The 26,879-nt window shown below is 43.3% G+C and overlaps 1 protein-coding gene across 1 annotated transcript; it reads right to left on the bottom strand.

Annotated features, from left to right (window-relative positions):
- Window positions 1-237: 237 nt before the first annotated feature.
- On the bottom strand, window positions 238-26,510 carry RIF1 (replication timing regulatory factor 1). The gene is made up of 35 exons (XM_010002257.1): window positions 26,497-26,510; window positions 25,745-25,823; window positions 25,437-25,533; window positions 25,120-25,250; window positions 24,600-24,694; window positions 22,453-22,642; window positions 22,045-22,137; window positions 21,812-21,950; window positions 20,524-20,675; window positions 19,912-20,032; window positions 18,900-19,073; window positions 18,564-18,674; window positions 18,268-18,330; window positions 17,281-17,381; window positions 16,858-16,944; window positions 15,993-16,066; window positions 15,703-15,883; window positions 14,627-14,734; window positions 14,343-14,492; window positions 13,297-13,396; window positions 11,921-12,185; window positions 10,232-10,274; window positions 9,718-9,920; window positions 9,432-9,531; window positions 8,933-9,076; window positions 7,927-8,069; window positions 7,130-7,210; window positions 6,994-7,048; window positions 3,491-6,247; window positions 2,980-3,117; window positions 2,642-2,719; window positions 2,426-2,541; window positions 1,633-1,786; window positions 1,268-1,376; window positions 238-440 (listed from the first exon to the last, which is right to left on the bottom strand). Exons 1-35 carry the CDS (start codon window positions 26,508-26,510, stop codon window positions 238-240), a joined length of 6,849 nt encoding a protein of 2,282 aa, XP_010000559.1.
- Window positions 26,511-26,879: the final 369 nt, after the last annotated feature.

Consider the following 26,879-nt stretch of genomic DNA (forward strand, 5'->3'; position numbering starts at 1 on the left):
CCCTACCCTGAAAGAAACATGCATAGCAACAGAACTACAAACACCTCCGGCAGGGAATGAGCCCCCACACACGGCAACAGGGGAAACAAACCACAGCACATTTTGCTCGGATGGGGTTTTAAAAATATCTTCTATAGTACAAAATGCACAGTTTAAGGAGTAAATTCAGCAGTAAGAAAAGCAGGTTTGGGGGAAGCTGTAACAAAATCCTCCTCCTCACTTTGTTGCTCAGCATGTCTAGTCAGAGCTGTCACGGGGGGGCGATTTCCAGCGGGACCGCAGGTTCTTCATGATACAGTTTGTCATGCCCACCAGTTTCTCCTGCATCTCAAAGAGTTGGCTGCCTGAATAGCTGTGAAGATCTTCAGAGCTCAGCTGAGCAGCAAGGGCATCAATCTGGGCCAGGAGGTCCCCTGAGGGCTGGTCGTTTGTATTCAAATCTGCAAAGGAAGGAAGCAGAGCAGAGCTGGGTGTGCCTGGGGCTCCAGCTCCACCCAAACCCACTGCAGGGAACATTCCAGCTGCTGTTGGGCAACATCCTGTGGTCAAGCAGCCTACAAGGTGTTTGTTCCACTCAGATACTGCCAGTGTCCTCTGAGATGTGTTATCCCAAAGCACAACTGCTCAACAGGAAGCTGAGAAGTTCTTTTGTTAACCAAAACCTTCCACCATTGTGAAGGAAGAACACAGCCTCTTTGCGCCAGGCTCTCCAAATGCACAGAATTCCAACAAACATCTAGGCATCCAAATCCAAAATGGGTATCCAAGGCATCACTCCCCTCCTGTCCCACCCCCCAGGATGAGGCACCTCTCAACTACCTCTTCATCCTGCTGGTTTCCATGCATGCCCAACCATAGCAGTTCCTGTGGTATTAAGACAGCCCAGAGACTTACCCAGTTGGGATTCAGGAACATATTAAATTATCATATTTGGGAATATGATAATAGTTACACTATTCAGGAATACTTGGAGCCCTGCCTAGCTTTTTCTTTGCATGTTTATGCAAGCTTGTTTACAGAAAAATCAGCATTTTCCCCTCCAAATAAGTCACCAGTTGTAAAAAGCCATTGCTTCAGGACTTAGGAAGTGGGTAACACCACAGCCCATTTTAGAACCTACTGTACTAATGTTGCCTGTGAACACCCCCTTCCTAAAAAAGCCAAACAAAAACCCCCACAAAAATTGTTCCTGTTACTGGAGAAATGAAAGCAGGAACACAGCAGAAACATCCCACCCTCAAGCAAAAATCCAGCAATAGGGAGGTACCTGTTGCAAGTTTTTCTTCATCTGCAGAAAGAGCTTTATCCTCTGCATTATTTAGGGGCCTCTCTGCATCCTCAAGCACTATTATTTCCTCACATCCTCGAGACTTCACCTGAAGAAGAGATGGATTTTCAGTGAGAGAAAGAAAAAATATGACAGTGGAACATGTTTTAACCTCCTAACAAATACAAACATAACGTTGCAACCAAGTCACCTGTACCTTGAATTCCCATGGTACCATGACAGGTAGAGATTATATTTTAAGATGCTACTTCTAATAGGGAGAAAAAAACACTTATTCTTCATGATGGCTATTGGCAGTTCACTAGGCTAATGGTGACTTTTTGGGTACTGAAATGAAACCTTACCTGTTGTTCATGATATCCTCTGAGAGCTCTTCTAACATTGGTAACTTTGGGAGAGCGGATGGGGAGAGTTTTGATCTCTGGTGCTGTCAAAGTGCTCAGGTCACCCACAGTCTTAATGTTCTTGGCTCGAATGAGCTGTCCCAAGCCTCTGGCACTGCAGCAGGGGAGAGAGAGAAAGAAGTCAAGTCCTTTCTGCCTGGCAGAGCGGAGCAGAAAGAAATCTTACATGAATGCTGGCTGACATGGAGATAAGCGAAGGACAAAGGAACACCCAATGCCATTCTGCCTGCACAGACACCTTGCTGCAGTCTGTCCTCCATCCACCAGGGAATGGTGCTCTAAACCCCACTCCTGTGCTGCTCAAGTGGGAGGAAAATGAGCTGAGCCCACCAGAAAAGGCCATTCTGAGCAGCTCCTGCTGCACATCTGCACTTTGTCCTGACAAGTTACCAAAATGCAGACCAGAAACCCAGCCAGCTGAGCACCCAGCCTCTCTACGCTGGGAATGTTCATGGTTTTCAAAATCCCACCTCACCCTCAATTCACAGAAAGCTCCAACTCAAGATAAGTCTCTGCTCTGCTATGTGAAATGGAGATGCAAACTTTTCCTTGCCTTACCAAAAAGACAACTCAAGTAATTCCAAAACTGTTATGGTTCTTTTCTTCCCCAAACCAACCTCGCTCCTTTTAAAGACACTTGGCTAAAGGTGTCATCACCACATTTTGCACCAGAAAATTTGGGTTGGTAGGTTTCTGGTGGAGAGGAATCTTCCAAAGCACCAGCCCCACCTACCAGATGTTTGATGTAATCTGAGGCAAGATGACATCAACAGGAGCCTTGCAGCCAGCCAGGGCAGGATACACACACTCCGTGGTGCTGGGCAGCGCCTCCTTCACCATCTCCGTAATCTTGAATAACACAGAGACATTATTAGGTGAATTATCACACCACTGAAGAGAGGGGAAAAAAAAAAAAATAGAAGAGATGCATGACCAAAGCACTTCTTACTAAACACTTCTTTGAGCTCTTAAATTTAGGGTTACGAGATCCTGGGGACAGAAATCCTTTGGTTGGAGTGGTAATATGCTGGATAGAAAAAGAGGAGAAAATATCTCTCAGGATCGTAGAAATTCAGTGAACAGCAAGATCCTAAGCTACCTAGAGCTCAGAGAGCATCTGTCTTCAGAGGGCAACAGAAGTCAGGCCAAGCCCCTTGCAACTATTCCTTAGATTCCCTCCTCTTACAGGTGTCTGCAGCTGACTAAGAACTCACATTGCAGCAACATCCCCAGGGGAAGGGATGGCACGAGGGCTCCTGACAGACAGGACATACTAACAGCATTTACCTTGACCTGAATATTAGATAAAATTTTAAGGCTTCGTGAGGATGGTGAGGAATGGGACCTGATGACTGGGCTTCTCCTGTCGATGTCATCTGCCAATCCTTCTTGATAAATGGGGTCTGCAAAAGAGACTCTGCGGATCTGTGTTGAGAGAGAAGAGGTTTGCACAGCGTGAACTCAGGGCACCACAGACTGGTGAGCTTAGTCTGAGGAGGCACAATAAGCTCAGTTTGAATTGAAGTCACTCAAGTTCTTGAGTGACATGGATGTTTCAGACAAGGGCAGAAACTCTGGGCTCCTTATCATTAAAGAAAACGCTACATACATTTTATAGGAAGCTGCTGAAAGGCCAGGGCTCAGGCCCTGCCCATGTCTGCAGTGGTTCTGACCCAGCCAGCACACCAGGCTTTGGCATTTGGTCTCAAAAATAAAACTGCCCACCCTGAGCTCCCCCAGTGCAAACCTGCCAGTGCCTGCACAATACAAAAAGACAGAGTGAGTCACAGCACAATACCTTATTAGCAGGTGACAGGGAATCATCATCTTGGTTCCTTTTCACACCTCTCTTTAGGATGCCAGTGGATGGAGAGGCTGAAGGAGACCACACACAACGTGCCTGCACACCAGTGGGGCTCTCAGTCACCAGCTGCAAGGAATCGGGATCCTCCGGCTTCTGAGGCGAATCCACATGATTTCCTGTTGCATCTTCTTTGTCTAAGGCCACATTTTCAGGCACTGTGATTTCAATTTCCACCAATTCCTCCTTTATATCCTCATGCTCAATAATTGAAGTTTTTGCTACAACTTTCTCAGCTTCTTCTTTATCATCCCAGCTGCTTTCCAGCTCATTCATCTGCTTTTCCTCCTTTTCACTAAACGCGGTCTGAGCCTCAGGCACCTCCTCCGGTTGTCCATTCTGACTGACTTCTTTCTCTTCTGTAGCTTCTGCTTCCTCACTTTGGTCCCCTGCAGCCAGAGAGCTGTCCCCAGGCTTGTCTGAAGCACACTCAGACAGACACTGTTCAGGCTGGTCATTCTGATCGTCCAGTTCTTTAATTTCCTCTATGGACTCAGTAATTTCATCTACTACCCACTCCGAATCCTCTGGATCCTCCTCCACTGTAACAGCCTTTCCTTGCAGATGATCTTGAGATGTTGGCTCTCTTTCCAGGTCAAACTCACTGGGCTCCTTGGGAGGATGCAATGGAGTGCTCATAGCACAAGGGGCTATGGACAAGCTCCCATCCAGGTGTGAATGACCTAACACAGCTGATGTGTTTACTGGCATCTGAACCGGGGTGGTCTGGGGCTTGTCCAGCTCAGGAGGGTTCTCATTTTTTGATTCAGTGACTGACATCACTTGCTGCTTTGGCTTTTTATCACAGCAATCACAGTTCCTTTGTCTTTTCAGCCTTCTGCTTCTCTTGTGCTGGCCCTCAGGTGCCTCTGAAGTAGAGAGATCAGCATCTGAAGCATTTGCTCCTGGCACATCACCAGGCAGAACAGCCGAACAGTCTTCTATCTTTGTTTGTTTCTCCATGTGTCTGGTTTCCTCTGCTGCTTTTAAATCTTTATCAGATACAGATGGGGTGGTAGATGATTCCATCAAGGTATTGCTCTTGTTTTGTTCCAGATCTGCATCTTGTGCCTCGGGTGAATCCCCTGAGCCAGCTGATCCCACAGCTTTGCTGCCATCTGTGGGAGTTCCTTGGCTTTTCAGGCCACACGGTCCAGATGTCAAGGCAGCATCTGTGCTGGTTTCGTGGCTCAGCTCACCCTTGTTTCTCTCCAACAGATTTGTTTCACTTCCTTGGGAAGACACCTCCTGGCTGCTGCTTCCTGGCTGTAGATCCTTCAGTTTACCTTCAAGAGAATCACTTCTATTTCTCAGTCTTGCAGATTTTCTCTTCCTTGTGCTTTCTTCCTTGGTCTCAGAGCCATCAGGCTCGGAGTTCTCGATGCTGGCAAGCAATCCTTGTGAAGCTCTCCTGGTGTGGTACCGTGGCCGTTCCACCTTCTTCTGACCTGCTGCAGCCAAGATGCAGTTTTCATCTTCTGTGTCAGCCTTCAAGATCTCTTCTGACCTCCTGGCACTTTTATCTGCTTCCTCATTGAGGTCCTTGGAAGCAGGAGCCTCCTTTGAGCTCAAGTCCTCTGCAGCAGCTCTCTCGGGGAGGTTGCTTCCTTCTTTACTTGCATTTTCTGTCGTTTCCCCAAAAACTCTGTTCTCCTTTTGGGACCCATCATCTTCAGTCTGGGGCAACTCCTTTTGCTCTGATTTGTCCTCCTCTTTGAGTTTGTCTCTCTTTTGGTGGCCATCCTCCTTGTCAGAACGCCCCGCTGTACCTTCTAGAGATTCTGCCCGTCGTCTTGAAGAACGTCTGGGTACTTTCTGATTAGGAGTCACATGCAGGATTTGATCATCCTCACCTACTGCCTGGTCAGAGGACACTGTCTCTGGGGGTGTATTTTCCTTAGAATCCATGTCCAGTGCCCGGATCCTCTCTATTTCTGCTATCGTATCTTCAGCTTTTTTAATGTCTATTTCTGTAGAATGGAGAGCTTGGGACTGGGCAAGGAGAATATGCTCCATGTCTTCTACTGCAGAAGACAGTTCATTACTGTTTTCCATGCTGCTGGAAGCAAAAGATTCTTGTTCTGACCCAGCTGACAAACTGGACAGCATTTTCCTTTGGAGCTCCAGCCTGCTCTGCCTGCGAGTCAGCCTGCGGGCTGCCGGGAGCAGCTGCTCAGCCTCCACCTTCGAATTCTCTTCTCCAGGTTTCTCTGCTTTAGCACTTGTCTTGTTTTCGTTTTCCCGTTTACCAGCTCCAGAAGCACTTCCAGATACCTCTGACAGACTGTTTAACACCGAGGGGCTGAAGGGTCTGTTCTCTGAGCTGCCAAACTTCTCCAGAGTAATGAAGGACTGCCGGCGGCTCGCCGGCTGCGGCGTCCCTGACACCACGTCGCTGGAGCTGGAGTTGCTGCTGACATTGGAAGTGTTTTCCTTCCCTGCCAAGGGCTCCTTTGAGGCTGCTTCCATAGAACATTCTTCTAGCCCCTGTCCCACTGCTGGCTTCTCCGCCACCGTCACCACCACTGTGTCCTGTTCTGACTCCCCCTGGCTGTGTGAGGCTGGGCTCTCCTCCACGGCAGTGCTCGGTGCCACTGTCCCACCCACAGCCTCCTCAGCAGCATCCTCTGGTCTGCAGGCTTCTGTGGGCTCACCCTGCCTGCCCGTGCATCCTTCACTCCTTGCATTTTCTTCCTGTCCCAAAAAATACCAAGTATTGCAGTTTCACTATGAGCAGAACATCAAAAGCCTGCCCTGGTGGAACAGAAAACACCACCCCCACAAAATGTCTCAAACCACCCTCACTTCAAATGATTTTCTCACCTGTCTTTCTGAAAACACACTTGAGGTTTTTTTCCTAAGTCATTTAATGTCAAAACATGAACTGCAGAAGTTACTTTTTTTATTTATTAAGCTTTTTTTTTTTTTTTAAATTTGCCAGAGATATATTAACAAACCTACTACTAAACCAGTTTTTATGAGAAATAACCTGCATTTTACCTACTGCCTGTTGGGCACGGCAGTTGATCAAGGCTCCTGTTCTGCCAACTCCTCTCCAAAGGGAAACAAGATCTACTTTTAGGAACCAATTCATTCTTTTTCCCAGTAAATCTGCTATTTAATCCCCCTCAAGCCCTTGCAGCTTCATCCCAGCACAGTTCAGAACATGCAAACACAGCTAAGAAGTTTTTCAAGCGTGGTCTGCTGGAGCAGCATGGAAAGCAACATGAAGACTTTTAAAAAGTGAAAATACTGCCAGAAAAGCACAATGCAGAGCAAATGCATCTGCTAGGCAGGAAAAACTGTTATGGAAGAGAAGTCAGTGTTATGATCTCTAACCTAATGATGGAATTAAACAGGTCTTGGAACAGCACCAGAAAACATCACTGGTATGGTTGTAATTCTGGCATCTTGATTAACATTGGACAAAGGAAAATTACCTGAGGCTTGTTGTTAGCACCTTCTTCTGCATGTTCTGTTACAGATGGTTTATCCCTGAAATAGAAGTTACTTAGTTAGAAGTGTAGCACAAAAGGGACATAACTTTTGAGGTAGATAGTGGCCATCTTTACTTACAAAGAATCCTCCTGGCTTTGTGAAAATAAGGTGGTGTCTTGTGAGGAGTCCAAGTTGTTGTACATCACAGGGATCCCAACTCTGAAACACACCCAGAAATGGTAAGTCAGGCTCTTTCAAATAAAAAAAATAATGAAAAGGCCACTTATTGCAAGGCCACCATTTTCAGCTGCATTAATTTTTTTTTTCATTTCAAACATGTTTTTTGGGAAAAAAAAGAAGATGGGACTGGAATCCCACTCTGCAAAGAATTCATCAACATGTGCTAACTAGACAACCACCACCACACAAATTGTTGCTGTGAACAGCTCTGGTAGCTGCTGGAAATGGTCCAGAATTTAATCTTCTTCCATAGCAAGAGAGGATAATTCTAAAGGTTTCCTTGCAACTGAGATGAGTCTTGAGAATATTGCAATTTCTGATACGCTGCTGACATAAGACTTCAAATGTATAAGCCTTTCCTTCAGATCAGCTAAAAAACCTCTTCCATTTCAATGACTGAAGAAAAATTCCATTTCACAGTGCAAGGAAGATTCACACAGAAAAAGTGGAAACACCAAATGGCCAAACTCCAAATAGGTAACAGAGCATCTGTATTTAATAAAAACAGCAAATGGGAATCAGAGAATTAACTTGGTTGCTTTAAAAGAGTAAAGCAAGGAACTTCATTAGCTTTTAACTTTATAACTTGTATAGAAGTCAAGAAATCCAGGATACAGGAATTGAAGTCCTGCCAATCTGACACACCCAAAGGAATGACACTTCACATTAAGATGACATCAGGATAAATCACAGACCTCTTTGACCTGAGTACTTCCTTTTGATGTTCTGTCAATATTCTTGGTTTTGCTTGTGGAGGAATAACCACAAACTCAACAGATTTCTCCTCTTCCAGAAGTATCTCACTGTTAGGCTTCAAAGATGTAAATTCCAATTTCAGCTTTGGAAAGGAAAAAATGAAAAAGCTGGATTAGAAACAAAACAGAGGAACTGAAAATGCTTTTACAGTTCAGGTATAGCCATCCCAGAGGAAAAGAATTCTCACATAAGCACAGTACTTTCAGCACGTTTATTGGCAGAAACCCCTCAGCAGGTGCTGGTTTCCTTCAGGAGTGATGGGTTTTGCCCAACACTTCCACCTGGGAGAGGCTCTGTAACCTCTGCCCTGGAGAAAGCTCCTGCACTTCCTTTAGCATGGTGAAGATCAAAGCCTGTGAGAGGTGAAGGAACCTCAGTACTCATGAGCATCACTATTCACTGTTGTTCCCTATGTCAGTGATTCCTTCAGAACACAAGGCCCTTCCCTCCCTGGTGCCAGTGAGACTGAAGCAGGATGCACACACCTACCAGAGCCCAGATCCACCCCAAACAGAGAATCACAGGACCACTGAGGTTGGGAAAGACTTTTAAGATCATTGAGTCCAAGCATTAACCCTACTCTGCCAAGTCCAGCACTGAGCCATATTCCCAATAGAATCACAGAATCACTAAGGTTGGAAAAGACCTTTAGCACCTCAATGTCCAACCTGCAACCACACCCAGGTGGGAATCCGGGATCTGGCTGCCACTCCTCCCACCCACTGAGCAGCCTGCCATGCCCCCTCATTAATATTCACCCATCTGTAAACTTAAAAATTTCTGCTAAGAGGAAAATGTCTTCCAAGTATCCTCCTGCACAGTGCACATCTGAGAGGATAATGCAGCACCTCAAAATTCATTTTAAGTGAGAGCTCCCAGCAGCTCACTAGCTGTTCTGCTGCACAAGCTAGGGGATTAGATTCTGCCCTCTGCCAAAGGCCTTACCTTTGCAGATGTTACTTGCACGTTACTGGCCTTGCCTTTTCCTTCATCCTTTGCTTCACTCATCTGTGCCAACAAAGAGTCTCGCTTCTGGCCCAGCTGTACTTCCATTCCACTTATGTTTGCATCCAACTGGGAGTTTTCCATCTATTCAAATAAAAATACACTCAGTGCACTGTATGAAGAAACTCCAAGCTCACAAACCCATCTTGAGGTGTATTAATTTCTACAACTAAACTGTCCCACTCTCCCATTGTTCTCTAAATTACGTAGGGGATGACTTAAAAAAATTAGTCACTTCAGACAAGCTGGTAGAACCCAAGATTTAAAGTGCATAAACTAAGGACCAGCTCAGTCTTTTGACAGTGCTTATCCAGCATAGTTTATCACTCCAAACAGGAAGTAAGCACAGGCCAACCACAGTAAAAATCAGAACTGCCCTTGCCACCACCTTCTGACCAACTCCCAGTGAAGCATCTGCTGGGATCAACAAAACACTTACTGGATCCGAGAAGGGCGCGCTGCTTTCCTCAGCCACCTCGATGCTTTCAAACCCAGGCAGCAGGAGTGGGGTTTTCTTTTTGGCTTGGCTTAGCACGGCTCTGCTCAACAAGAGAGAAGCTTCAGCTCTGGGGTAGGAGGAGAGGGCACACAAACAAGAGCAGCAGACACCCCAACTTGCACAAAAGGGGGAACACAAAGGGTTCAGCCCAGCGCAGCACCGGCTCATTTCTGCACAGCCCCAGAGCTCTGCCTTGAAAAATATGGATCAAATCCAGGCCTCTTACTTCAGCTCCTCAGGGTAGGTTAAGGATGCAGCCTTAGCAAACGTCGCGTTCCAGAAGAGGGCGCACTGGCTGCGGATCTGCTTGCTCTTGTGCTGGAACACTGCACAGAGCAAGGGGGAAAGCTGCTCCAGCAGCTGGCTGTCGTAGGAGCCGGTGCAGTGAGACTGGATGCACAGGACAACCTCAGCCAGCAGCTTCTCCAGCTGAGGGAGAGATGACACGAGAGGGTTTTTATTTAATTCAAACATGGCACATGTTCACCAGTTGCATTTTAAAGCATCCCACAGAATACTATAGCCTGAACACACAAGTTTAAATGCCACACCACATGAAAAGTCTTACTCGGTTACTTAGTTGTCCTCCCCTTATCTACCTTTTAAATAAAAAATAGTTTAAAAATTAAATATCTACCTTTATTTCACTTAATAAAAAAAACCCCTCAGAGTAGAGGACAAAGGCAAAACTCCAGTGTCATATATTTTCCCAAAGCCCAGCTATTTGTCCAACAATTTACCTTGTTGCTGAGGTTACTGTACACTGGAGATACATCAGCAAGCCTGCCAAAACAAACACAGAAGTTCTGTTTTGCTGTCTCCTTTATCCCAGGCATAAGAATTAAACACTCCATGCACTCAAGCACTGCACACCAGTTTTAGTATGCAGCTGGATGAAATGTTGTGAAAACAAGCCTCCCACTGGGTGATACAAAATTTCCTGAGGTAAATAATCCCAGTTAAACCAACCTTTTAACCCCTGGTGACACATGCCAACTCTAACTTGTTGAAAGACCAGCAGTAATTAGTACAAACTTAAAATGAATGTTTTTCTTATTGAGTAACTTCTAATGACCTTTGTGTTGCTCTTTACCTGCTCCTCAAACAGATTTCCCAAGCCCCATAAATACCTGGATTTAAGAGCTGAAGTATCACTTAAACTAAGTAATTTCATGTAGATACATCCCTGTGAGCCCCTTCCTGGGAAGTGGGATAAATCTGCATTTAGTAATTCATTTAATAAGCCTGTGACCTCCAACCTGAGGAAGTTCCCAACTTTCTGTTTGCCTGGATATGCTGCCTGCCCTCAAAACCATGTCTCCAACAGTCACTTCTCCCTTTTCATGAGGATTTCTGAGAAAGACAATGCTCAGACAGAGGCAGATGAGATGGGTGATGGAGAAAGGTGGTGTTCAACTCAACCTCACACACAGCAAGTGGATTTTTGCCTCTGACAGGGACTCCTCATGGATTTTAGGTTAATAGCAGCAGTCATGCTCCTAGTTTCAGTGAAGGCCTCCAGGGAACATTCACAGGCTGACTGGCAGCATCACTCCTACCCAACCTCTTCCCAAAGCACTTAAGAGTTCTACTCCATTTATTTTCCTTATCCTGAGCTAAGAGTTGACCTCTCCCAGCACCAGCTAATTGGAGACAAGGCTCTGCCAGCCCCCTCCCACCAAGCCCCTCATCATTCCATCATGTCTGGGGAAGAAAAGACTACAACAATACACACCAAAAAAAACCAGCCATATGTAAAATATAAGCAACAAATATTAGTCAGCACTTCCCTCTGCTTCAAAACTTGGAGGACTTTAGTGCACTTCAACTCATTATGATTCCTCTTACTTCCTACAAAACATTACCCAGTTCTTGCTTACTAGCAAACAAATTACTGTTAACAAAGTATCTTCACTGCAGTGAAAATAAAACAGCAGGTGAAAAGCAAACACTTCACTCCTGGCAGGATGACAGTGAGTTCCCTCTGAAGAGACACCCACTCTAAATACCAGGCTTTTTAATTCTTACAGGACTCCTTGGGTGTCTGGCTGGGGAGGTTTGGGTTTCTGAAGAAAAGCATTCAATGGGGACTGCTGCTCTGGTGTGTAGTGTTTGGAATCCCACTGGAACTGGAGGGCAGGGCTGTGCCACAGGCTCTGAGGTCACACACCCCACTGTGCCCCTCAAGCTGCTCCTGGCAGCAACCTCAGCTCAGCTCCTGCACCCCAGTTTTTATGCAGGAATGGTAGAAAACAAAATCCTCAGTAACTGCCTTACAAACCCAGGGTACTTCAGGTGCTGGGCTGCACTACCCAACTAGCACCCACTAGCTATAGTTAAATTCTCTGCTTGCTAGAGACCACATAAAATGTCACCAATATGCAGCAATACAATTAATCCAGTTTTCCAACCACTCTCAAAATACTCACTTTGTTTTTTCATAAAACACTGCCAGGGGTTTTGAAAAAATTGCAAACATAGTCCCAATCACTGAAGGCAATGAAACGTGGCTGATGATGTTGTGAAGAATAGCAAGAATTGAAGGACCAACAGAGACCAATGTTTCTGAACAGATTTCTTTGGAACTGAACACATGGAAAGAGTTTAGTAACATCACCAGGAGTTTAAACAGAGAGGCAAGCTTTCCAAGGGGTTCCTTTTTCTTCTTAGACCAATCTGTAGGTGTCTGTGGAGCTAAGATTTACAAATAAAAAAAAAAGTTAAGCTTCTTTCCTAACCAACATGCATTACAACAAAATATACCTGAGCTTTTTGTCTATGTAAAACAGAATTTCAAGTTTCAAACTGTATCTACATACAAGTAAGTTTGAACCAGGGCTAACATAAGATCCATGTTTTGAACAGATAATTTTATCATATGACTACAGATGTGATCCCTATTCCTCTTTATTTCTACTTATGGCTGGTCACACAGAGGACTATGCTTTCAAGTCCCTTTAATGCCTGCTTCCAAAAAAAGGACAGCCACCACTCCAGGGATCCTAGCTGATACCCCTGAATCCTGAACAGGTGAAGAGGAGGGAAGGGGAAGTATCAAGTTTTATCAGTTCATTTACTTCTTTGTAAGTGACATTTCCATGACCATTGCCAATTCAAGCATTTCATTCTTTCAGCAGGTCTACAGAAAATCTTACTACTTTAAAAAATTCATATGGGGCAGAGAAATTTTAAAACAACTTCATTTTTTTCAGCTTCAACAGTTGCAAATGGGAGTTGGAAACAGAACAAAGAACATTTTACAGACAATGACCTTTTGCCTTCTGTGAAACCCATTCTTGACTCTTTTATGCAAAGCAGCTTCAGGAGCAGAAATTCAAATTTTACATTCACAGTTTATCATCAGTTTTAGGCAGATGGTACATAATTAGGTTCTGATCAAGCTTTAACTGCTTCAGATTACATCTGAACAAAGCAAAAGCAGCAGATTTCACATCCAAGAGTGAAACCAGAGCCAAAATACCAAATACAACTTCAGAAACCACCAGTGTTTTTACACTGAGCTGAAAAGTAAAGTTAGCCTCAACATTCACCTCAATTTCAGGCTCTGCAGTAACTACTCAACTAACAGAAATAGCTAATACTGAAATATGCATTTTTAATTATTTGTTTAGTTCCTTTTTATGATTTTTTTTGTCAGTCCCTTCAGTGCTTAGATAATGTGCAGCATGCACAGACCACTGACACCCTACACTCATCACTTCTGCATCCACAACAACTCTCAATTTCAACCAACTGAAAAAAAAACACAACACAGTAAACACCAATATTCCAAAGATTTTCTTACATCTGGCTTTTGGCTGATATTTAGTGCCATATGGTGCAAAGTTGATGCAGTCAACCATAACTGATATGATATGGGTAAGCCCATCCATCATCGTCAACACCTGAGGAAGAAACAAAAATCATCAGCAAAGCCCAGAAGGGAAAAGTGACAGAAAAAACCAACATGTTGGCTGTTCAGGACAAAACGTTTAAAAGACAAAATTACATTTTAAAATACACATATTGACAGAAGCTGAAGCTTTCCCCTCCTGTGCAAACAACACATCAGCATGTGTACAATGTACAGAAGCAGAACAGCAGAGGCAGCTGTTAGGTGTCAGATTTAAGGTGCAGAGGAGGGTTCAAGGTTCTAGCTGTCTAGTAAAACCTGCCACCAAAAGTCAGGGTGCGCTCCAAGTTCAGCTACTGTCCAAAGCCTGAATTTTAGGAAAGTCACTGTAGGCATTAACAGCAAGGTTGTCATTAACATTCAGGAAGCACAACTGACTTCTAGTGAATACAAAGAGACAATCAAGTTTCCCCCTTCCAATCCATCACAAATTCTCCTAAAATAACCCCAACAAAAACAAACAAAAAACCCCCAAACAACCAAAAAAACCTTGGTTGGGGGATTGGAGCATCTCCCTGATGAGGAAAGGCTGAGAGAGCTGGGACTGTTCAGCCTGGAGAGGAGAAGGCTGAGGGGAGACCTTATTCATGTCTACAGGTATCTCAGGGTGGGTGCAGGAGGATGGAGCCAGACTCTGCTCAGCAGTGCCCAGGGACAGGACGAGGGGCAACAGGCACAAGCTGGAATATGGGAAGTTACACTGAAAGATGGGGAGAAACTTCTTTACAGTGAGGGTGACAGAGCCCTGAGGGGACAGGCTGCCCAGGGAGGGTGTGGAGTCCCCTTCTCTAGAGAGATTCCAGACGTGGATGTGCCCTGGATGTGCTCTGAGCCATCCTGCTTTAGCAGGGCAGCTGGACTGGATGATCTCCAGAGGTCTCTTCCAGCTCTGACAGTTCCGTGACTTATATAGTTCAATATCACTGGTTTATACTCACTACTGGAGTTTCACCTTCTAGCCCAGATAGGATTTTGGCAGAGAGCTCTTCACAGCACAGGTTTTCTTCTGCTGTTGCCACTAGAGCAGCACAGCGAGCGAACGCTCTGTACAGCTCCGACCAGGTGCGCAACAGGGACTTCATGGTTGCCTTCAACAGCAGGGAGAGATCACAACTTAGAAGTTTGCTTTCTCTCTGAAAATGCCGTGTACTATCGGGTAGAAAATTCACAGTTCTTATCAAACCCACAATGTTTCTAAGCAACCTCATGCCTTCACCGTTACCTGTGGGAACTCCTGAGTAGGGAAGATGTGTGAGACAGGAAGGAGCAGAGCGCTATAGACGGCGCTGAAGTTGTGCTCCAGGGCATCACCCTGATTGACCTCGTTAGTCTGCAAGGAGAAAACAATTGTCTGGTTAAGGAAGCTGCAAAATGTAGATGTCAAACAGGGCTGTTCTATGTCTATTGTTTCGTACATAAGATCTGTGCAAGGTGAATTGCCAGTGGCATTTTAACAGGAGCTGCTTTCAGCTCTATCAAGCATTCGAGCTGACCCTGTGATTCACAGATGAAAAGCACTGCTTATAAATTGCCAAATAATTTCATTCCGTTAATAACAGGCTTGAAAAGGTCTGCATTTTTTACTCCTTTCAGTTGCAGTAAGTGAGGACAGCAACTTACTTAAAGCATCTAAACCTTTCTTCATACATTCTAAGCTTTTAAAGTCTGTGTGAGAATCAGTTCAACAACTCCCACATCACCCCAAGTGCTTTGAGTCAGAGATCTGCAGAACCTGTTGAACACTACAGCTCACAGGGCTTTCACTAGGCCTTCCAGTCAAGCCTAACTTCAGTAAGAAACCCTGTTCTAATTACTTCCTAAGTGTGACAACTTGGTATTTATTAGTTTTCACACAACGCAGACAAGCCTCTGTGTGTGTACATGTTAACAGGTCCTGGAGGGCAGGTGTCTATCCTTTGGAGCACCAAGACTGAGCTGAAGAGTGAAGGCCTGAAGCACATCTATACACGTTTATAATCCTAAAGAGGGAACAAAACACTCCCACATTCTGGACATTATACTTCAGAGTGATCATTCTTACTGACTGGAATCACTTTAAACCACAAATAGGATCATTCTCCACTCCTGCCCTTCATCCCACCCGACTGCAAATGCTCATTCTCCAGTTGGGGACTTTTAAAAGAAAATGTTGCTCACGTTTCACAAGGACTAGCAAGGCTTATGTGATCATACCATCACTTCAAGACATGTCATCACTAAAAATACATTTAACACAGAAGACCAGAAAAAAGTTTTCCTGCTGTTTTAAGTGGGAAGAGAACAAAAAAGGCACTATACCCGATTAATCCATTCGGTTAGAGGATTCACAACTATACTCCACATTCTCCAAAGATGCTCCTTATTTTCCACCTGCTTTGCACTCTGATTGATGACGCAGATCACAGATTCACTGAAAGCCAGTGGAGATGTAGGCCCAGACAAAACATAGCCCACCAGAGTTTCTAGAATTACAAAGAATCTAGGGAAGAAAGGTAAACAGGTAAGTTTTTTCAGCTGAAGTTACAAAAAAATCCTATAAAATCTTGAATTATGGGAAAAGCTTGTTAGGAACAAGCACTGCCACGTACCTCTCCTCTGTTACACAGCTTTCCAAGAGGTTATTATGGAAAGGCAGCTGAATTAAAAACAAAGCAGGTGTTCCCTGGTAAGAGACATTTTACAGGTCAAAACAATATAAACATTAATCAAATGAAACAGCTGACCCACCTACACATGTATCTATATATTGTACTTAACTGTAAGCCAGGCATTTGCCACACAAAGTTGTCAAAAATTGGCAGCTTTATATAAAAATGAAAATCAAGAGGGAAAGCTGGAAACTTAAGCTCTGCTAGATCATAGGATTCAGCAGAATACCAATTATATCATACAGCTGAAGCAAAACTTTTCTGCTTAAAAGGCAGCCTTGAAATTACAGGCCACACAGCAAGGCAGAGGTGCACATACCACACTGCAGGTGTCTCATGACATCTGGAACAAGATGGAGCAACCTCAGCTCTGCTTAGTTCAAGGTTTCACGGAGACATCTTCTGGACAACCTCTGTTAAAATCTATCCCAAGTATTTTGGGTTTGCTCACGTTAAAGCATTTACCAAATTGCTTTTAATACCTGCCAATTATTAACACAGTTCTGACTCTCCTGCCTAAGTCAGAAAAAGCCTCCAAATGAAAGAAAAAAAACCCAGGAAAAAAGCTGAGAGGAAACTTTGAGAGTTGAGCTCTTCAGTCAATTCTAATAGACAAAAGGCTCATTAGAAGTGAAGGCTGGAAACAAAGTCTGAATTCTGGAACACAGGGTAATATGGTTTCCTAAAAGCTCTGTATCTAAAAGCTCTGTATCTAACAGCTTATGAAGTACTCTGTACACTGTGCAAATGTGACATCCTAGTATAGTTCAGCATAAATAAAGTTCTAGAATCGAGTCAGACTTACATTTAAAAGATCCATATCAGCAACCTGGTAAGCTGGTGATCCCAATACTTTTGGAGGCAGTTCTTTAACAGTAATATCAATGAGTGACTAAGTAGGGGAAAAGAAGAAAACACACAAGATTTTTTTCTTCCTGGGGGCCCAAATACTTTAAGTAATACCATAAACAAAAGCAAAATTTTAACAATTACTTCCCTTTAATAAAAAAAACACCCATTGTGGAAATAACTGTCCTTTGAAATAGAAGGTTCTGGTAGAACCATGCACCCAGTTCTGTGAATATTACTGATAAATTTGAACAATACTTCTAAAGAAAGAAACCCTGAAGCAACACCAAACCTTTGATGAGTTAGATGCTACCAGCCAGAACCTAGACCATCAGCAAGAAATGAGATTTTAAAAACCAGACAAGCCCACCCAACTCACCAGTATTTTCTGCACAGAAAGGGAATCTGATATAACAATGTTTTTTAAGGCCTGGAGCAACAGAGTGAGTACTTCTGACCCTTGCTTCTCCTTCTTATTTCCTAGAATAAAGCATATTTACAGTTAGAGCAGAACAAGATAATGGTCACCAATGCTGTCCTTTAAAACTTAAATATAAGGTACTGCAAGATCAAAAAATCCTGTGTATATTTATAAACATAGGCCAGATACTTAACAGATTCAGACATCAAGTCTCTGCTCTGAAAGACCACATAACTGAAACTGACAAGTTTACATAAAAACCTTTAAGTTTTATTACTCAAATGGAAACACTTTCCTATCATTAGTAATCTTGACAAGCTAAAGAGAGTGGTGCAATTTTGCATTCACCCAAGCCATGCACTTCATTTTACTTCTGCTTCTCAGTTAGACCTGCCAATATAAAATAGGTCATTATTAAGACTACTCTATTCTTTTAAAGCCTTTACAAAGTAATGGATTTACTGCTGTTTTTTTTTTAAATAGGAAACATCTTACTTTTATGCATCTGTAAAGACACTATACTAGGAAATAAAAATCAAGCAAAAGAAGGTCACCTAACAAAGGCTTTACACTAAATTGAGTAATACACTGAATGTCTCCATTTCTCAACACCAAAGTCTCCAGGGGTGACTATTATATATTTTTTAAATGGAAATATTTCTTCAGCAAGAAGAGCAGCTAAAGTGCTTTTGTCTTCCTGCTCCATGCAAGCACCTGCAGTCCTACGCTGCTGTGCCTTCCCTCATCCCTCTCTGGATCAGGTCAGTGTGATGGTGTATTTTTCACACAAAGATGAAAAATACCAGTTGTTGCTTCAAAAAATGCTACTGATGATGCCAATCATCGAACTTTCACCAGCAATGAAGCAAATACTACTTAAGGTCTAGTCTAAAAACAACTCCAACTGGTCAGCGATGAGATACAAAAATAAACTACACTTTTTACCTGGTTCAATAGCTGTTTTCACATATCCATTTATGTCCTTCCATATAACATTCAGCATGCAATCTGCAAGGCAGCATAATATTTGCTCAGTTTGTAATAAAAACATTCAACAAAACTGCAATTAAAATACAGACTGTGCTGAACAACAGACTTTGAGAGAAGCCAAAGCTGCCATCAGCTTTCAAACCAAGTCAGATCAGTTCTCTTTAATGTCAACACTGAACTGGTACTTTTCCTTCAGTTTCCCTCCATAAAAAAAAAAGAAAATAAATAATATTTCACCACTAAATTCTTACCAGGAACTTCTTTTCCAGTTGCAATGAAGCCATCCTGAACTGCATTTATCAGAGTGCTGGCATGCTTACAAAAAAAAGAAGGGCTACTGATCAATGGGTACTGGAGAGGCTCTAGGAGAACAAAGAAACATGTTCTGTAAATCCATTACATTGCAGTCTTACTGGTAAAGATAAGCCTTCAAAAAAATCATCACGTGTATGACAGCACTGAACATGAAAATCACCTTTCACATGAAAGATGCCAAGTAACAATTTTGAATGCTTATAAAGCATTTCATCTTTACATCCAACAAAACTGGCTTATGCAAAAATACTCAAAAACAAAACCCCACATACCTAAATTAAGTACAAGTTTGTTTTGCTGGGCAAAATCTACAACTTTTGGTCCCATCAAGAAGTGAAGCAGCATTTCAATTCCCAAAAGCTGAATGGAAGGAAACACCACCATTCCTCCTGGGCTACAGTTCAAGCTCATCCTTGGAGTGGTGGAGCTTGTAAACGAGTAAGGACCTGAGGGAGAGGAGAAAAATGGCATTGTCACACTGTCCCACCTTGCACCTGCTAGCAAGTGGAAGGAAACAGACTAAAACCCAAAGTTAACAGGAAAAGCACAAAGTATAGTGCAGTGTACACTATACACAAGTTATACAGTAACTCTACTGCTATGAAAGTTTCCATTAGGAACCTTTCCACTGAAAACAACCTGAAGAGGCCTCATGTGCACTTTGACCAGCCTCAGTTGTGATCTCACAGAACTAAGATGAAGCTTGTGGTTTTTTTAAGGAAAAAGAGGCACAAAGGAAGATCTACACTTCTAGGACACTCCCACAAGGTCCCTGAGGCTTCCAATTACAGGAGTCTAGAATGACACAAGCTGTGAATGCCAGGCTCTCCACACAGAGAAGAGAGATTAAGAGGCAGGCACTTGGATGTAAAGCTCAAGCAGGTGTGATTTCACATGTATATGAAGTACCAAAATTACTCATGCCTTAGAATCACTGGGTCACTATTCAGGCAGAAACTAACAATGCTACAGAAATGAGAATGGCATATATAAGACATGAAAAAAAAATTACAACCAAAGCTCCCTTGCAAAAGAGAATACCATTCAGGGCACTAAAACTGCTTTCTCAACAGTTTGACTAGCACAACTTGGTAAACTTGATATGCTGACTGGACCAGCCTGATTTTAACCACTGTAAATCACTGCCTCTGAGCTCCCCAACAAACGTGCTCAGAAATTCCTGTTTTCAATCATATTATATTGCAAATGAAAAAGCAACACCATGTACAATAGACCAGATAACCTGCTGCACCTAGAATTTAGTTGGAAACTGTGCTTTAATACCTGTTTTTTGTGCAGGGGTTGCTGGGGCTAAACTTTGGTTGGCTAGGACCCGGGAGGGAGTTCCTTGCAGTGCAGCAGAAGAATCCAGGCTTAAAGTACTGTGGATTAATGGCACACAGACCTGCAAGGACATCAAACCTCAGTCACAACAGGCATGACACACACAAGCCACCAGCCACAAAGAACCACATGATCCAAGTGTCACACGGACAGCACTGTAGTTCAGAGCAGCAGAGTTTCAGAGTTGCTGGGAACTTGTAACAGTATTTTTAAAGATGCTGTATAAAATATGCATATTGATACAAGAATTAGAAATGGCTACATTTAATAACTTGTGTCAGAATGATCCAAATGTAGCATAACGACAAAGGAATTTTCTTCCCCTCTACTCCTGAAGTTTAATTTAATTAAATTCAGAAGCCTAAAAGAAACATCATGTTCATTCCAGTTATAATGTGGCTAGCAACGAAACACCTGGATCACTTTTCTCCTTCTCAATATCTTGTGATCTCTTCAGTACCTTTTCCTCTGGCAGGCTTCCCAAAGCATGCATCTGCACAGTGAAATGACAAAGCTAACTCATTATGCTCTCTCTACTTTCAGTTGTGTTACCTGTTCAAAGTTGGCAGGCAGCTGAGGTCCCAGCCTCATGAGCAAATACCACCAGACCTCCAGCTTTGTCAGTGCCAAAGCCTCTGTCCTGACGTGGATGGAGCTCAGTGGCTGCATCAGCAGCTTCAGCCTTTTTGCGCTGCACAAAATATCTTCAAGAACAAAAAACAGGATCTTTTTAAGGAACACAATTAAATAACAAAGCCACAAAGAACAAAAACAGAATTTTGTAAAGTATTCGGGTTCTGCCTAATGTATTTTAGCTCAAAATTCCATTCATGACAATTTGCAAAACTAAAATACATAGCAAAGGCACCAAACTTTCAGACTATTCTACTGCTTACCCTGGAAACATCAAGTATTTATTTCCAGTACCAAGCCTGAAATGAAATCTACTGAATACCAACACACACAGAAGGAAATCCACTCCTGCTTGCTATGTTGGAGAATCCTGGCTGCCACGGCAGAATAACCAAACACTGAACACATTTGTGCATTACCACTGGGTGAGAATGATCTTAAATGCTGTATTCTGAGGCTCCAAGGGACCATTTCCAGCACAGCACGTCTGGACAGAGGCCTGACCAAGCCTGGGAAGGTGTTCAAAGAGGAGGACAAACCTCCAGCCAGCTCAGCAGCATCCAAACCTGTCTATCTGCAGCTCAAGGAACTGCTGACAGAGGGAATCAGATCTCTTGGTTAATTAATTTATGGAGACTAATTATCAGAAAAAATTACAAGAGAACAAATTATGTTAACTTATTCAGCTAACTTAAGAAATGTTCACATTTAGCTTTTTCTACTGGACTCACTGGAAGAAGAAGCACAATTAAGGTAAAAAATTGTGTTTTGACAGAGACTAGACTTGTCCAGGTCTCAGTTACACCTTTTAAGAAATTGTTTGTAACACCTCTAGAACCCTGGAGCAGCAATTGCTCTTCTTCAATTAATCAATGCAGTCCCAAATTAGATCTACAGAGTGTTTTATTCTCTATTTCACTGCTGTTGGGACCAATTACCAAACAGAGGTTTGTTCATTTTATTCTCTTCCTTTCACCTAGCAGAAAAATCATCACTACTGATCAGAACTGTCACTCTTCCTTACAGACATGCAGGCAGCACATACCAACCTGTACAAACACACACCACCATGCACAGACCACGGATACATTGTGTGTCTATCCCAGTACCGACCACTATCAGACAGAACATTCTCTTCCACTTATGTAAAGTGACAGCAGTCAAAACAATTCAGTTTGTTGTTGTTTGTTGTTTTTTTTTAATCTACCTGGATTTAGAGCAAAATTATCTATTAGACTCTTCCATGCAATGAAGGCTATTTTCTTTACCACTGGTGAGCCACTACGAAATCCCAGTTCCTCCAGTTGCAGCAAGGAGTTGATAAAACTGCCACTGCGATGCAGGGTCTGAAGACAAAGAAGTTCAGAATTAAGACATTTTTCTTGCCAAAAACTCCTTCCCTAAAGCTTCAAGAACTTACTGGGTTTTATTTCTGCTTACCTTTCCAAGAAGTTTGACAAAGAGCGGCCACAGTTTTAACACATAAGTCTCATTTTTTGTAGAAAACAATTTCTGAAGTTCTGAAATCAGTTTCTGCAGACAGAAAGAAACATGTTTTCTACAAGAAATACATTTGAAGTACCCTAAGACCTACACACTCCAATGTAACCAACCTGGCATGATGTTACTTCTAGATCAAACTGCAGTATTCCTATGTTTACATTGCTGTTACATTAATTTTCCTGCCAAAAACTGCTGTCCACAACAAACTGCAGGCAGTGCACAGCTGCTTTTTGCTGCCACTATCTGGACTGTAAATAAAAATCACCCCCCCCCTCCAATCAACCAACAACTCCACTGACTATTCCTGTCACCTCCGGAAAGAGAGGCACAGCATTCCACACTTACTGTAGTCATTAGGTGCTCAGTGACAGCTGCCACCTCCTGCTGCTTCTGGAGGAGCAGTGGCATCCCCATCTCCAGAGCAGTGGCACCTCGTAGCTGCACCTTATGAGCAGAGTGGACAACCAGAGGAATGATCAGCTTTGCCCACCTCACAGCCTCTTCTCCCATCTGGGCTGGAGTCTGCTCCATTAAGCTGGATGCAAAAGACAAATATAGTTGTGACAAATCTCCAGCAGACTTAGTGCTCAGACACCTGGAGATAACCTCATGATCATCAATTAATGCTCTCATTCAACACAGGGTTTACAGGAAACCACTCTACATAATTCCATTTGTTTTTCTGAACAGTTGTATTTTGACACTTCACTTAGAACTGCCATGCTGAAGTGTTATTTCAGGTAATACTCTCCAAAAACAGAACAGACTGACATTTATAGTTGGCCTCTCTATTCCCTCACTTTTTGGGAAAATGAGCCTGTAAGGAACATACTCTCCCTTATCAGTGAGCAAGTCCAAAGCCTGCACATTAACCACCCCGTGTGTTCTCAGCAGCCCAGCCCAGCTCCAACAGGTCAACATGTGCTGAAAACAATAGGTGCCTCCTTTTGAAAAACAAACCCTAGAGCTGCACAGGTTTGCACAGACTCAGTGCACACCAGCATGCTCAAGTCTTCTTATTTTATCCTTCTACTTCCAAGAGCTCAGTATGACAAACAAATTCCCCAAGTCCACACCATCCCACACAGAAGCCAACAAGACTTTCAGCAATGGGAGTACCCAGATTTCCTGGTTCTGGCTGGAATAGAGCCGATTTTCTTCTTAGTAGCTAGAAGAACACTATGGTTTGCATTTAGTATGGGAAGAATGCTGATAAGGGTCTGATGGTTTTTGCTGTTGTTAATACATCAAGGACCTCAACTTCCCATGCTCTGCTAGTGTGCAGGTACACCAGAAGCTGGGAGGGACCACAGCCACAAATCCAGAACTGGCCAGTGGAATATTCCACATCACACAACATCAGGCTCAGCATACAGATGCAGGCTGGCTGACAAGAGCACTCTTTTCCAGGACTATGATTTTGGGATTTCTCTCCTCTGGAATCAGGGATAGGCTGGGCATGGCTCAGAAGGTGGTGAGGTGAGCAGCTGTACTGTGCATCACTTGTTTGTATATTCTATTATTATTTCATTTCCATTATGGAACTGTTTTGATCTCAACCCAGGAGTCTCTTTACCTTTCCTATTTTCTCCCCCCATTCACAATTATCTACTGAATTTTAGATTTGAAAAAGAGGAATGAAATGTTTAGCAACTCCTTGGATTGGCCAATTGTGCACTAAGTAAATTATAACACCAGACTTCTCTGCTACAGAAAATAGATGGACTAGAATAGAGATAAAATAAGCAAATAATCACTGCTTCAACTGTTTCACTTTAAAATGGATTTGCAGTTCAAAGCAGATGCAAGATGCTTAAAGAATACTTAAACAGCAGTAGAGATAATAGCTCAACAAATTTACTAATAAAGAAATTAATACTAAGTAAAGATGAATTTGACTATTTGAGCACTGCTGAACAAAACTCTGCATTCTTGGTACTGGTTCCAGAAAATTGCTTTTGGCATCAGGAAGTACCCTCAGCAATGGTATGAGAAACATGGCAGTAAAGCATGTAAAGCACCGAGGAGATATTTTTAAATAAAACCCCCCATTTAATGGCCAAGAATTTCTCAGTCAGGTAGGTCCTGAAAACAAATGCTAGAATATAAAGACCTCCTCTGTGAGGAGCACACGAGGCTTTGGAAACAATTCTTAATAAGTCATTAGAAATTACAGGAAAGGACATTTATCTGAATATTGACAACACTGTCAGAACTGCCACAGTATCATTAATGAGATACTGTGCAAAATGAAGGGGTTCAGAAGAACTGCTGGCAAAGGGACAGAGAGGGAAGCTCACACAATTTCACTCTCCTGCAGATTATAGCACAAAACACTGTGGGGAAACAGTCCTGAACATATTGAACAATTCCAAGAGCATTCAAACAACATTTCTTCAGAATACTTTGTGCCACTAAGGTTTTGTTTCAACCATTTGCCAAAAAACCAACATAGCATCTCTTCTAATAATCAGCTACTGCAGTGCACGTACCGTATGATGACATTTAGTGCTTCATATTCAACCACCATGGACTGCACATCTCCTTTAGTAAGTATTGCTTCCAGGGCAGAAATTATACTGGGAACCTGAGGAAATGAGGGAAGATGAGAGTGAGCACCCAGGTATAAACATTTCCAGGAGGAGCTGGAATGATGAAGTTTTGTTTCCCCAGGACCTTGCCCTGTGTTTGAATTATGTCAGGCCTAGAGTCAAGGTCAGAGCTCTGAATGGAGTCATCCATTTCTTCACTCTGCTTCTTCACTGGCATCTAAGAGAATTGCTCACACTGGAGCTTCTTCATCGAGGGAAGCAACAATTTGTTGACTCGTTTCCCTCTGTAGCTGCCCCTACAATCTTCCCAAGAACCGAGGCCCTACACTTGGCTGTTAAATTTGACAAAAACCACCTTCAGATTCAAAAGCTGCTGCGTGGGGAGTGGCCCAGAGATTGTACAAGCCTCAGCCCCCTGGGAAGTCAGGCCACACAAAAACCAAGAAGTGAAGCAACTTACCTCCTTTTGAACAACTTCAGAAGGTAAGGCCTGCTTAGAGATCACCCACAGTGCCCGAGTGCGAGTGTTCTTGTCTGTAGTTTTTACAGCGACACTGACCACCTCGGAGAGCAAGTCTTGCATTTCAGTTGCTGAAAGCAGAATGCACAGGCCTCAAATTCCACTCCGTTCACACCAAACACACCACCCACTGTGCCCCTTGGAAGCTGCAAGCTTTGTATAAATTAAAGCACATGCTAACCAAGAAATAAAGAACTCTGATAAACACATATATACACACACACAGCCAGCACCCACACTGAAGTTTGTTGACTTACCTGATAAATCTGATGTCATCTTTGAATTAAAAACACAGAATCCTAAGGCCTGTAATGCTGCATTATTTAGCTCTGAGTTTTGACTAGAAATGTGTTCCTGGAAAAAGAAAAAAAAAAAGCATATCAAGTCTTAGATTACAGAAGCAGCTGTGAAGCACTGTCTTAAAACCAACACTTCTGCTCAACAAAGCTGTTATCAACAAATCCTTATTAAATCAACTCAAATTTGAGTGCTACCATGGCCACTGACCTTGACCATCTAAATATATCTTTGCTCAAGTGCAAGGAATTGAGTGGAAAAGACATACCTTAAACACTTTCCAAAGCTGAGGGAAGTTTTTCCTGAGGTCTGCAGTGAATTCTTTGCCTTCCTCACCCGTCAAGCGACTTCAGGGAGCAGAAGGGAAAACAAGGAATATTCTCAGGTTAAACAATGTTATCACTGACACGACTTCAAACTTCTAACACAATTAAGAAGCTGGTATAGAACCATCTCCTTCCTGAGAAAGTTAAAACACAACACTGAAGAAGGCAAGGAAAAGTGCAAAAATGCCTACCAGCCTCCACTTAGGTAGTCTTGACTCATCAGTAAAATATTGAGTAATAAAGTCCATGTATATGAGTATAAAGGGTTTTGGATAATCACCTGCTTTGTGCTTAAGCAGTATAAAAAATATATATATAAATCTAAGGGCTTTAATGTTCTGTCAACTTTTATAAAAGCATGACAAGTTAATATGCAAACTCTGAATAACTGCTGAGAGTGAGATACACTTTCCACAGACGTGGAGGCTCTTACAAAGCACAGTCCTTAACAGGAGACAGGCTCCCCACTGCAGGACAACCCTGGTTTGACAACCAGCAGCAGGGACCTCACACGTGTCTGAGGAACATCCACAGATATAAAAAGCTCTGTTACAACCCCACTGACCGTGACCAGTTTGGCACAGACATCTAACTCAACCCTATCGAGTGCAGCCATCCAGAAGACAAATCTGAACGCTGTTTTAAAAGTGAAGAGGGTCTTTTTTTTTTTTGCTGGAAACGTGTGCAGCCCTACCCTGTGGTGGGCATCGCTGGTATCTGAGAAGCTACAGCCTGAGGTGGTGCCACAGAGCTGGGAAGCAGGAAGAGCAGGGAAGGAGAGACAACGTGCCTCCTCCATGTGCAAGGAGCACCTCCCGGGAAGAATCACGATCGTGCCAAACCCCCCCCCTCCCCCCAAGTCAGAAAGTCCTGTTTCCACTTAGAAAACCCACTGATCCCCGAGAGCCCTTCGCAGCTCCCGCAGCTCGGAGGAGGCTCTGGGAGGAGCAGACCCCTCCTTCGTTCCCGGGCCCTGGGACACGCAGGGCCCCTCCGTGCCGGGCAGACCCTTCCCTTCTCCCTCCTTCCCGGGACACGCGGGCCGAGCTGAAGGGGAGAAGCGCGCAGGCGGACGCC

This window comes from Chaetura pelagica, unplaced genomic scaffold, assembly GCF_000747805.2.
Source record: "Chaetura pelagica isolate M959 unplaced genomic scaffold, ChaPel_1.0 scaffold677, whole genome shotgun sequence".
NCBI classification, from domain to species: Eukaryota; Metazoa; Chordata; class Aves; order Apodiformes; family Apodidae; genus Chaetura; species Chaetura pelagica.